Source organism: Raphanus sativus, chromosome 6 (genome assembly GCF_000801105.2).
Source record: "Raphanus sativus cultivar WK10039 chromosome 6, ASM80110v3, whole genome shotgun sequence".
In the NCBI taxonomy this organism is placed as follows: domain Eukaryota; kingdom Viridiplantae; phylum Streptophyta; class Magnoliopsida; order Brassicales; family Brassicaceae; genus Raphanus; species Raphanus sativus.
Genome location: NC_079516.1, coordinates 447,226 through 458,824, shown reverse-complemented (window position 1 = coordinate 458,824; position 11,599 = coordinate 447,226). Strand labels below are relative to the sequence as shown.

General features: G+C 35.0%; 3 protein-coding genes and 2 non-coding genes across 5 annotated transcripts; 1 reads left to right on the top strand and 4 right to left on the bottom strand.

The window, feature by feature from the left end:
* Positions 1–115: 115 nt before the first annotated feature.
* Positions 116–2,129, bottom strand: LOC108809577 (cyclin-B1-3). Its single transcript, XM_018581718.2, has 7 exons — positions 1,972–2,129; positions 1,708–1,862; positions 1,422–1,607; positions 1,206–1,313; positions 861–1,109; positions 440–786; positions 116–345 (listed from the first exon to the last, which is right to left on the bottom strand). The coding sequence occupies exons 1-7, from the start codon at positions 2,006–2,008 to the stop codon at positions 195–197; spliced, it is 1,233 nt and encodes a 410-aa protein (XP_018437220.1). The 5' UTR covers positions 2,009–2,129; the 3' UTR covers positions 116–194.
* Positions 2,130–3,324: 1,195 nt separating this feature from the next.
* On the bottom strand, positions 3,325–3,418 carry LOC130497281 (small nucleolar RNA Z266). The gene has a single exon (XR_008936284.1). It is a non-coding gene; the product is annotated as a small nucleolar RNA Z266 (small nucleolar RNA).
* Positions 3,419–3,465: 47 nt separating this feature from the next.
* Positions 3,466–3,563, bottom strand: LOC130497279 (small nucleolar RNA Z266). The gene has a single exon (XR_008936282.1). It is a non-coding gene; the product is annotated as a small nucleolar RNA Z266 (small nucleolar RNA).
* A 2,940-nt stretch (positions 3,564–6,503) lies between these two features.
* LOC108810565 (casparian strip membrane protein 2) lies at positions 6,504–7,402 on the top strand. The gene is made up of 3 exons (XM_018582668.2): positions 6,504–6,846; positions 6,928–7,051; positions 7,143–7,402. Exons 1-3 carry the CDS (start codon positions 6,572–6,574, stop codon positions 7,356–7,358), a joined length of 615 nt encoding a protein of 204 aa, XP_018438170.1. The 5' UTR covers positions 6,504–6,571; the 3' UTR covers positions 7,359–7,402.
* A 559-nt stretch (positions 7,403–7,961) lies between these two features.
* Positions 7,962–9,584, bottom strand: LOC108810950 (protein trichome birefringence-like 8). Its single transcript, XM_018583017.2, has 4 exons — positions 9,129–9,584; positions 8,623–9,012; positions 8,379–8,537; positions 7,962–8,289 (listed from the first exon to the last, which is right to left on the bottom strand). The coding sequence occupies exons 1-4, from the start codon at positions 9,527–9,529 to the stop codon at positions 7,962–7,964; spliced, it is 1,278 nt and encodes a 425-aa protein (XP_018438519.1). The 5' UTR covers positions 9,530–9,584.
* Positions 9,585–11,599: the final 2,015 nt, after the last annotated feature.

Here is an 11,599-nt window from a genome sequence, read left to right as displayed (position 1 = left end):
TTTTTTTTGGTACACAAGTTGTATGATGAAGAAACTAGCGTTATGAACGAACAAATTCCAATTCAAATATAGAAGACCAAAACGATTCTAGTACAATAAGAATTCATTAAAATTCTCAACAGGAAAACATATACTACACATCCAAAAGATCAGAGAGAGATCTAAAAACACATCCAAATTCTTTCAAGACGTCTTCAAGGAGCAGGCGTAGAAGACAAAACAGACTTTGCTGGTGAGACCAAAGCAACAGCACATCTTTCAGCTTTCGAATACTTCTTGAACACAGCTCGCAGCTTGCTCTCCCCAACTCTTGAGTGAAGGAATGCTAATAGCTTCGAGCACTCCCTGAAAAGTTACACCACACACACACATACAAAACATATCAACATATGATAACGATGATGGACTTAAGCAATAGAGATAAAACAAGGTCACTAACATGAGCTCATGTTCAGAGTAACCAGTGTGGAATTCGAGAGTTTCAGTCCAGACCGGGGTCTTGTTCAAGCAGCATCTCGCGGTGTAGACTGCTGAAGCAGCCAGCATCGAAGGGCGGAACTTCAAAGCGTCGTAGTGCATCAGACCCAACTCAGCTAAGAAGTGAACCATGTTCTCCATCTCCGGGTCAGGAACCGAAGGAACCGAAGCTTTGATGAACCTCGCGAGGAACACATACTGCGTTGGAACCGTCAGGTACCACTCCAGACATCCCAAAATGGTCTTCTCCATCATTAGAATCTGCTTGCTCTGGTACGTGTTGTCAGTGACATACACCAAATCATTCACCTGTTTCACACCACAGAGTCAGCTCTAGTTCCCAATAATAATCTTGTAACATTAGGATACGTGTGTTAACATACCTGAGGAGGCCAGATCTCTTCGTATTTGGAGGCAATGAGCAAAGCACTAACGCCTAGAAGCTGTAGCTCTCTCCTCGGGATGGTTTTCAGAGACAGGAACCGATCAATTATGTTGATGGTGAGGTAAAGAGTCTCAGGGGAGAGATCAAACTTGACATGAACGTCTACAAGCCAGTCTACAAGAATCGATCTCATCTTCTCGTTGATCTCAGTCTGTGTCTGCATATACATCTGAGCCTTGCTCTCATTCTACAACAGGAAAAACAAAACAGTTAAACATTCACAAAAACTTAATCCATAAAAAGCATATTAGAGAACAAAGGGTCAGAACATTAATTAAGTTACCTCAACCTCTTTGTAGAAAGAGTACATGTCCTCAACATACTCCACAGCAGCAAGGTCGTTGTCTCTGTCCGCGGAATCAATATCAAGAGTCTTGGAAGCAGCAGCAGCCTGAAGTCAAGTATGTAACCAACCAAACCAATCAATCAATCAATCAATGAAAAAAAAAGAATATTTCAAATGTCGATTTTTGAAAAATTCAAAGAGAAATCTTACTACCTTGCTTCGAGCATTGAGAACGGAAGTGTAAGTAACTTTCTTCTTGGACGACGCAGCATCGTGTTTGGCTTTAGCAACCTCGTTTGTATCTGGACTGATCACAATCACTTCATGAGTCTGCGGAGGCTTAGCGACAGCTCTTGCTTTCTTTTGAACCGCTTCTGGTTTCTTGGCTACATTGATTTGCTGCTCGGTAATAAGACAAAAGAGAGACAGAAACATACACAGATTCAATACTCACAACAAAACAAGATTTTGCAAAAAAAAAAAAAATTAAAGATTGAACCTTTTTGTTAGCGTTTTCAAGCAATTGGGCACGGAAGTTACGGGTCAAGGGCCGATTAACTTTTCCGGCTTCGACTCCGGGAAGAAGAGAAGCGATGTTTCCGATGTCCCCGAGAGCGCGACGGTTCTTTGCTTCCGCCGCCACGGGATCGTCCCCTGTTTCATTCAATTCGAATCAATCAATCTCCGATTTCAACAAATACACAAAACAACCACATCCCATAATCTAAATCGTCAATTAGATTTGATTAGTGGAGGAACAAACCTCGAACTTGTTGAGGAATAACTCTTCTCGTCGCCATGATCTTCTTCTTCAAGTTATGTTTGTTTCGTAAACCCTAGTTTCTTTCTTTCTTTCTTTTCTGTTTGTGTTTGATTATTCGCTGTAGATGAAGGAGAAAGAGATTGAGAATGCTTCTTATGGGAGAGGAAAGGAGTGGAGAGACGCTCTAAAGCGAAATTCTCCAACGGTCAAATTTTTATCGGGGTTGGATTTTTAGCCGTTAGATTAGGAAACTTCGAATCCGACGGTGGATGAGACAAGTGTTGGAGATTCTTAGAATGTGTGTTCTGTGGGTTTAATTACGAGGTTCAAGTCGTAATTGGTATTAAATTATTTTATTTTAATGACAATCTATTTCTACAATTGGATATTCTTGTAATCTCTGTCCCGCAATTTTTTTTCCTTGTTTTTAGTAGCATTTCTCAAAAAACCATTACAGTAGATGTGGTTAATTGGTAAAAGTCTTATCCGCTCTCTCCCTCTTAAAACAAAAAATACTGTGTAGGATATAAAATTGAGAAAATTTAGCTTTTTTGCATGTCAAGTTTTATTTTCCATTAATTACGAAGTTATGTCTTAACTCTTAAGTGGTATTAAATGAAATTTATTCTATTCTGTAGTTGGGTTTTATAGTTTCCCTCAGCATTTTTTTTTGTTTATTTGTAGCAACAAACAACCCTTATAATACCATTATAGTGCATTGATATATAGTAACTGAATGCTTCAGATGTATGTTATCCATCATCACCGTATTATATCTAGTGTGTTTGTTTAATTGCACTCTCTTATAAAAAAAAATTTCTTGAACAACTTTTTTCTCTTGTAACTTAGAGTGGATAGTTTGAACCTAATTCGGAGGCAATTAGTACATTGGGCCAAGTTAGTCAACAGATTGGTTTAAGGCCTACATACTTGTTCATTTCTATATTTTTATGCTATGGGCCAATTCTATATCTCAATAAATAGATACTGGACTAGCATTATTTTAACCTAAAACTTCTTCGGTTTACTCTTTTATATCATCGGTTAATGACTTTTTTGTACCAAACGTTTATCAAAACGCAATTCTCTATTGTTATAATGTTTTTGATTGATGTGAGACAATACATTCTTCTTCGTTCGTCCAATTATCCAATCAACATTTGGTTATTATTTATATCCAAAAAATTTACAGTAGTTTCTACAAAGAAACAAAATCACATGAACCGGACAGACGACCTTTTTTTTTACAATTACCATCACCATAAGCCATTTGACAACAAAAAACACAGCCGTATTTTAAAAAAACAATGCTAGGTTTGAGTTCAGGCAAAAAGCTTGGTTTTTAGTTTAGAGGAATGGCAATGTCAGAAAAATTGCCAAATAGAGTTTTTGAGCTCATAATGAAACCATTCACACATCTAATTGAATCATCATTCACAAACCATTCCTCCAATTTCCAACAGAAACTAAATGTGAAAAAAACAAAATAAAGACGACGGCGATGTCAGATTAATAATTGCCAAATTAAGTTTTTAAGCTCAACATGGAGAAACTCCATTCACACATCTAATTGAATCATCATCCTCGCCGTATTGATAATCAAAAGAGAGAAAAAAAAACAACAAACGAATCCAAAAAAATTACGACCAAACGATTACGAAAACCCTAAATTTCAGAGATGACGGCTAGACCTTTAGTGAGCTAATAGAATAGTTCCGCGTGGTTATATATATATGATGTAGGAGAGAGTCGTGCTGAAATTATCCTTCTACCCTTATCGGGCTCAGTTCTAGCCCATGGGCCGTTTTTTGGATCAAGTAAAAAAGTGTCATCGTACGCAAAAGTAAACAGGCCTTTTGACTTTGGTTACAGAGCATTGTTGTAATCGGGCATGCGAGTTTGGCCCAACTGAACCGGTTTGTCCGGGACATGATTACCTTCGATAGTTATAGCCATGTGTGGGACTGAAAGGTTCTGAATAACGGATCGACTCGCCGGTGCATGTAAAGTGACGAAAGTGGTCGGCCCCAAGATTTTGGGGACATGTTGCAATGTCTATGTAAAAAAAAATATTAGTGTGGGGGCTAAAATGTTTTTTGGGATTTATATTTATGTAGTTTTCTTTAAAAATTTCGGGAATTTGTTACAAATGTTTTATTACGTATGGTTCATGACCGGCTCTGAAGGTGATAGAGAAAAGATAAGGTGGGTGTTGTGAAAGATCATTTCTTTAGTTTCGTAGGAACTTCGGTATTTTCTCTGATTCTCTACTTTGCACTCTTGAATTTTATGTGGTTTGCCTTGGTACTATTTAATTGTTAACACTAATTCACAATGTGCATTGTACAACTTAGGTGTTGTGTACTCCGAAATGATGCAATAGGACAATGCCTTGTGCTGCCACGAGAAAGCTGCACTTTAGAGGCCCATGTATACCGAAGCATATTGTAACATGGGTGTCCTATTTAAGAACCATGGTGACTTGGAGATGGCAATCACTTGTTATGAGAGCTAACATAAATGTTACTTTATTGCTTGATTATGTGGACAACACGTTTTACTATGTTTAAACCGTTATTATTTCGGTTTACAAAAGAAAAAACCGTTATTATTTCTATGACTTAATTTCGACTCAAACAAGATAGAAGACTCGACCTAGTCTTCAAAATTCTTAATACTTATATCTCAATAATAAATACTCCCTCTGTTTTTTAAAGATCTATGTTATAGGAAAAAAATTTGTTTTAAAAAGATACATTTTTTACTTTTTCAATGTATTATTTAATGAAAATCTGTTAACTTCAAGAAAATTAATTGTGTTTATTGGAATTTTATTGGTTAAAGATTATGGAAAATTGTTATTCACAAAAATCAATGCAATTTTAATGTGATTTCTTAATATATGTGAAAAGCCTAGAATATGTATCTTTAAAAAACAGAGGGAGTATGAGTTATTCTTGGTTTACTCCCTGTAAAGTGTAAATCTACCAATCATATTTTATATTCCAAATCCCTAAAAATTAATAGAATATTATCAAATAATATTATATTTTTAAAATGAGAAGACAAAAGAATAAATAAAAAATAATGGTAGTTCTAAAAGAATTAGAAAAAAATAACGTCTTCAGCAGAACATTAAATTTTAAACTCTTGGCTAAACCATAAATCTTTAGATAAATCTTAAATTTTATATTAAAAACACTAAACAATAAATTTTTAAAATATTAAATCTTTAATCATAACGCCTAAACCATTGGATAAAAATAAGTAAAAACCAATAATAATTACTTAAAAAGATAATATTTAAACTACTTTTAAAACCGTCAGAAAAACATATTAAAGCGAGCAAAACACATTAAACCTACTAAACATTAAACTCTAAAGCAGATCCCACTTAAACAGAAGCTTTAAGCAACTTAGGTTCGATTTTTCTCCCTCCTGTTATTTACGAGGTATCCTAACACGAGACCACTACTTGCGAATTATAGTCCTCCATGAGTTTAAGAAAGAAATGCTGCATAGAGAGGTTCAAGAAGATCCGTTAATGGAAAAAGACTTGGGATCGTCATCAAGACTCAATGTTACCGGAGAAGCAATACCTTCTCTCAAAGCCATTGGTTCTTCTCCTGTACCTTCTACTTTACAAACACAATCCTAGCAGCTCTCAAAGAGAACGGAGTCCATTAGTTGAAGTCTGAACAGGATAAACCAGAGATACCAACTAATCAAGCTACTGGGTATAATGCGGGATTATAGAACTTTAAATCTCAATGCCTTTTGCAGATTCTAGACCCATATGGGTGAAGATGTGAGAGAGAGTCCATGAGATCTTCCTCCCTTTTTGTATTTCCAAGACTATACATAGGAACTAGACTTTCAGATTACTGCCTGAATAGTGAAAAGGACAGTATCACACTTTTTTTTCTTGTATCCTATCCAATCTTTAGTTTAGCCTTTTAAAACGATTCTTGGGAAGTCTAGGTGGAAGTGGATTTGGAGTTTTTTCGTCTCGTTTCAGAGACTCAAGTTGTTGTATTAGAGTTTAAGGCTTTTTGGTTGCTTTGTTTTCATGTGTTGGTTTAATGAATCATATGATACTAGTAAACATAGTTTTACAGCAAAGCTTTCAGTGCTAATGTGTGTCATCACTCATCAATCATGTTGGCCAGGTCAGAAAGACCATTAATTTTTTTCATTATTGTTTTTTAATTTTTCTTATGATGTAATATATTCCAAAACAATTTCCATAAAATAGTGTTGAAAATATCCATTACATTTAAAAATTTTGCTTACTTGTTGCCATATTCTCTCATTGTTAGAGAAAGGAGATAAGGGATTGACCATTAAAGTCTACAGACTTTTGACTTGTATTATTATTTTGCTTATGTTTTGCCAACTCCATATCTCTCTAATTAATTAGTGTGGAGAGAGTAACCACTCTCCAATCTCCACTTCGTCTGCTCCATTGATTCTACCAAAACCATATAAAGTACTATAAAAGCCCCTGATCTTGTTACTTTTCTTCACCACCAAAACATCAAACTGTTTACGGATTCTCCTCGTCAAAGCAAAACAAAACATTTAATTATTCTTAAGAAAGATGAAGAACGAATCCACCATCATTGATGTCCCTGCAGAATCCAGCTCAGCCATGAAAGGATCAGCTCCTTTAATCGGTATGGCTAAAGACCACACTACTAGTGACTCAGGTGGATACAAGAGAGGTCTCTCAATCTTCGACTTCTTCCTCCGTTTAGCTGCCATTATTGCATCATCAGTCGCTGCTGGAACGATGTTTACAAGCGACGAGACACTTCCCTTCTTTACACAGTTCTTACAATTCCAAGCTGGTTACGACGATCTACCAACTTTCCAGTTACGTGTTTATTGAACTCTCATTAATTGTATTGTTTCCTTGTGCCGCAAGTCACCTAAAATGCCATATGTTGTTTTCAGGTTCTTTGTGATTGCCATGTCCATGATCTCAGGATATCTTGTCCTATCTCTTCCTTTCTCCGTCGTCACCATCATTCGCCCTCTCGCCGTAGCCCCAAGACTCCTCTTGCTCGTTCTAGACACTGTACATACTCAAACACTATTATATAACCACCAATTATTCTAAATTTCCAGTTACTTGCTAATAGTTTAAATTTATATATGATGAAAATCAGGCGGCGATGGCGTTTAACATGGCGGCTGCATCATCGGCGGCTGCGATAGCGTATCTAGCACACAACGGAAACCAGAACACGAACTGGCTCCCCATTTGCCAACAGTTTGAAAACTTCTGTCAGAAAACTAGCGGAGCTGTGGTCTCCTCCTTTGTCTCCGTAGTCTTCCTCATCATCCTTGTCGTCATCTCAGGTGTCGCTCTAAAAAGACACTAGTCAAAAACTCTCACAAATATGTGTTTATTATTATTTAAAAAAAAATATTGTTCTGTTCTGCCTTGTGTTTATGTTGTATTTATCTTTTTTGTATAAGAAAAATGAAGGTGTGATTGTAGCTCTGCTTTTTGTGAAAGGAAAAAACGAAATGATTCTCATATTTCCATCTTCTTTTTGTGAAATGAAAGTGTGATTGTAGCTCTGCTTTTGGGTATATGTTACTATTTGTTTTTTTTGGTTGGAACAAGGAGATGATGAAATGCAATGCATTAAGGTCCACAGGTCCAGCCATTTTCCAGTATATTGCGGATAAAGGTTTCAGGAATTCTAATGACTGATTTGGCATCAGTATTCCAATGCTTATTCATGTAAGTCAACATAACCTTGCAGTCAAGTTTATATTCACTTTGTCTGAGTTACTCCAAGCTACATCTTTAGTTAGTTTTTAAAACAAAACTGTGGAGCTAAACCTCTGCAGCGTTAACATTTCTCATTTACAGCTTCACTTTTTAGTGTGGGACTAATATAATGTGAAAAATACCTATATTTTGAAACAAACACAATACTTCTAAAACAACTTATATTATAAAACAGAAGCTCTTTTCATTTTGTTCGGTAATTCATTGACAATAGCTGCGCATAGAGAACCTCATTCCATGTGTCAGGTACACCAGGCAAGCACCAGTGACTGCAGTCTTGAGGAGCATTTTCAGGAACATCCGGACCACGATACCTTGAAGGATGACCATCTTTCCTGAACTCAGTCAGGTATGTAATGTTCATAAACTTAACCCTACTATGTTCATATTTCATTTCTTGTATTACTTTAGAGATATAGAAGTTGTGGACAGGGTCAGATTCCATCTTCTTCATATCAATCTCTGGCTCCGTCTCTGCATCACACAGACCACCCAAGTTCCATGTCCCGTTCCTACAACACCCAAAAAATACCTAAATTAATAAAACCAGGTTTTAGAGACTTTTGTCTAATTCACCCTCTTATATTGTTGTGAAACTGACCTATAATGCACAGGAGAAAGGCTTCTGAAGAAGATGTAACTACTCTCGGGATCTAGTTTCTCTAAAACCCATGACTTCCATGTCTTTAAAGACTTCTCAAACCCCTCCATTACACTCATTGTCTTGTTTAACTTACCCCCCTCCTGAAAATAGACACCTCTACAACAACAACAACAACAACAAAACCGGTAAGAGTATGTATCGATCACCTTTGTCTTGTTTGAGTTCATATGAAGATCCTTACACGTTAAAGGTTTTGTCCTCGTTCCACCAGTGTCCTGTGTTAAAGACCAAAACATCAGACCCGACCCATCTTTTTGACTGCCAGTTAAACTCATCGACTCTAACCGTCATTCTGACGTCTTCCGGTGAGTTCTCAGGTGGCCGACCAATCACAACAAGAAACGGAGTTCTATGATACTCAACGGTTAGGTTATGTTCAGGAAACCGCATCGAAAGGAAGCCCTTGTGCTTGGTTATAGGGTTCCCATTAACTTCATATATCTCAGATTCATTAGACACAGCTTGTGAAAGCATACACAAAAGAGACTCCCATTGGTTCCTTCCGATGGAATCTCCGACGAACACTATCCTCCTATTCCGACTCCTCTCCAGAAAATCAATTGCGTTGAATCTATAATCGTTTCACACCAAAACAATGTCGTAACCCTAGATGTTTGTTTTAATCTAGACGACCAATGCCTTGAGACCCAAGCAACCAAAAGATACATAAAGAGTGTGACTACATACCGTGGAAGATTGCAGCCGTGTGGTTGCCATCGCCATTGTCGGAAGCCAGAATCTTTTCTTCCACTATTCAGACAACGAAAACCAGAATCCAGAAACCGACACTCTTCTCCGTAATAGGTTTCGTGCACGTCACGTTTTCGTCTACGAACCCATCTACCGTATGAATAGTCGCATACGTCGTTGTTTCTTGGTTTCTTAGTTAATGTTTTCGACAAGAATCCGATAGAGAGACGAGGCTTGAAGCCGACAAGATCAACGACGATGACGAAGAAGATAAGGAAAGTAATGAGAAGAGAGATTACGAATAATGTATGTTTCTTGATCTTGAAGGTTGAGAGGAAAGGAGATGAAGATAGAGAGAAGAGTTGCTTGAGAGAACTCGATTCTTGGTGATCATCCATGTCGGCATAAGCATAAGATTTGATCTCTCTTCTTTGACGTGAAAATTGTGAATATGCGATCTTCATTTACCAAAGTACTAATAAATATATATGTTTCGGTAACGCAATAAATACGTAATTGATAAATAATGTATCGACTATTAATTCATCCATGTGATAACACAGATATCAATGGATTCATACTACAAAATCAGTTAGCGTAGTAATAAACAAACGTTTCCTCACATGCCCGCTTCTACATGTGTTAGATCTAGCTGACTTTCAGTTTCCCAATACATTTTAACTATTTTTTTTTCATCTGAACGATATTAAAACTACTTATTATTTATATTCTTTGATGAGTTTTCTTACTGATATTCAAAGCGGGTTGCTTTACAGTTTCTGCCTTTATACAATACGAAAGCGTTGTTACCTAATGTTGAAGTATCCATACATACATGGCACATGATAGCGCATGCTGCTTTTTGCTTTAAATTAAAAAAAAAAAATTTAAAAAAATCAATAGCGAACCACTATTTTTAGAGTATTACTAGAAATAAAGAAACAATTTGAGATTGGAGAATCAAACGATTTATTACCATACTAAAAAGAGAATCGTTCATACAAGGCAGTCTATGAAAACTTCCCTTTATAACATGTGCAATGGATGGTTTACAAAAAAAAAACATGTGCAATGGATTTTAGCCTTTGACTAATTAGTATGTTCCGGCGTGTAGAGATGTCTCTCTGGTTGGTACGCATACATAATAAAAAGACTAGATTTTGATCCGCGGTTCGAAAAGACTAGATTTGCTTGTAATTATTGAATATGTTTGTCTTAGTAAAATTTTCTTTATAAAAAATTCGAAACATTGAGTGTTTCCGGTAAACTATGTGTTTTCTCGCTTTATTTTATTCTCTCTCCAATCAACATATTTATTTGGCTTGTTGTTAAAATAAATGATTTTAGAACGCAAATAGACAATACTTTTACATTGATATTTGTTTAAATAATGTGACATATTTCTATATTAGTTAAATATTTACATTGTAATTTAAATTTGTATACAAATCATCATATGTGTAGTTTATTGTTAAAAGAAATGATTTTGAATCCAAATATATACTACTTTTATATTGATTTCTTTTTCAGTTCATATAAATATTTTAAATATATTTATTTCAACTGAACTAACTAATATTTTGTTAAATTGGCCCCTGAAATATATATTTTATGCATCAATATTTATTTTTCATAATTAGTATTATATATTCTAGATGTATTATAATATAACTAACGATATTCAAAAGACCTGGACCGAATCAGGTTATATGGCTATTTTTGTTATGAATATCCGAACCCGTTTTAAATACATTGGTTATTTAGATATTTTTAGGTTCTTATACATCAGAATCAAATTCATCCAGATCCAGAATGACCAACTTCAAAATCCACATATAAGTTTATAATATTCAAGCGGGACTTGGTTTCAAAACAAAAGAAAATTGATATCCGAAAGGAACAACATGTACCTAAATGGAAAAATAATGTTCTTGTCTAACTGATTTTATAAATTAATGAAAAAACTATTTCTATGTGTTTAGCTAAATTAAGTGAAATATAAATAATTTTTTTATCAAGTAAAATAATTATATGGAGTGGAAAATTAAGTGGTAATAAATGAAAAACATTTTAATTATTTTGATTTAAGTTATTATTTTATTCACAAAAACATATCTTTGAACTATATTTTTGGGTACGTAATTTCCACCGATTGAAACTAAAATAAAAATATTTTATTAAAATAAACTAAACCAAACATTTAATCATATGTAAAACCCAATTTTTAACATTTTTGATTTTATATTGGCAGAAAGTTAATATTGGTTAACTAATAAATAAAAATATGTTATTCATGTTTCTAAATAATTCTCATTTGTTATTAATTTATTGAAAATATAATGGCTAAATGTGTAAATAAAAGAAAGTACACATCTCTACTATCCATGTTTCCAAACATCTCTAATTTATTCTACCATCTATGTTTCCAAACATATCTCATTTATTCTACTATTTTTTGTTTCCAAACA

Coding starts and splice junctions, on each gene's coding strand:
- LOC108810950 (XM_018583017.2), bottom strand. CDS start 9,529: ATGGATGATCACCAAGAATCGAGTTCTCTCAAGCAACTCTTCTCTCTA. Junction 9,013..9,128: donor CACGGCTGCAATCTTCCACG/GTATGTAGTCAC, acceptor AAACGATTATAG/ATTCAACGCAATTGATTTTC. Junction 8,538..8,622: donor GAGGACAAAACCTTTAACGT/GTAAGGATCTTC, acceptor TTGTTGTTGTAG/AGGTGTCTATTTTCAGGAGG.
- LOC108809577 (XM_018581718.2), bottom strand. CDS start 2,008: ATGGCGACGAGAAGAGTTATTCCTCAACAAGTTCGAG. Junction 787..860: donor AAGAGATCTGGCCTCCTCAG/GTATGTTAACAC, acceptor GGTGTGAAACAG/GTGAATGATTTGGTGTATGT. Junction 346..439: donor TACTCTGAACATGAGCTCAT/GTTAGTGACCTT, acceptor GTAACTTTTCAG/GGAGTGCTCGAAGCTATTAG.
- LOC108810565 (XM_018582668.2), top strand. CDS start 6,572: ATGAAGAACGAATCCACCATCATTGATGTCCCTGCAGAATCCAGCTCA. Junction 6,847..6,927: donor GACGATCTACCAACTTTCCA/GTTACGTGTTTA, acceptor TGTTGTTTTCAG/GTTCTTTGTGATTGCCATGT. Junction 7,052..7,142: donor TCTTGCTCGTTCTAGACACT/GTACATACTCAA, acceptor GATGAAAATCAG/GCGGCGATGGCGTTTAACAT.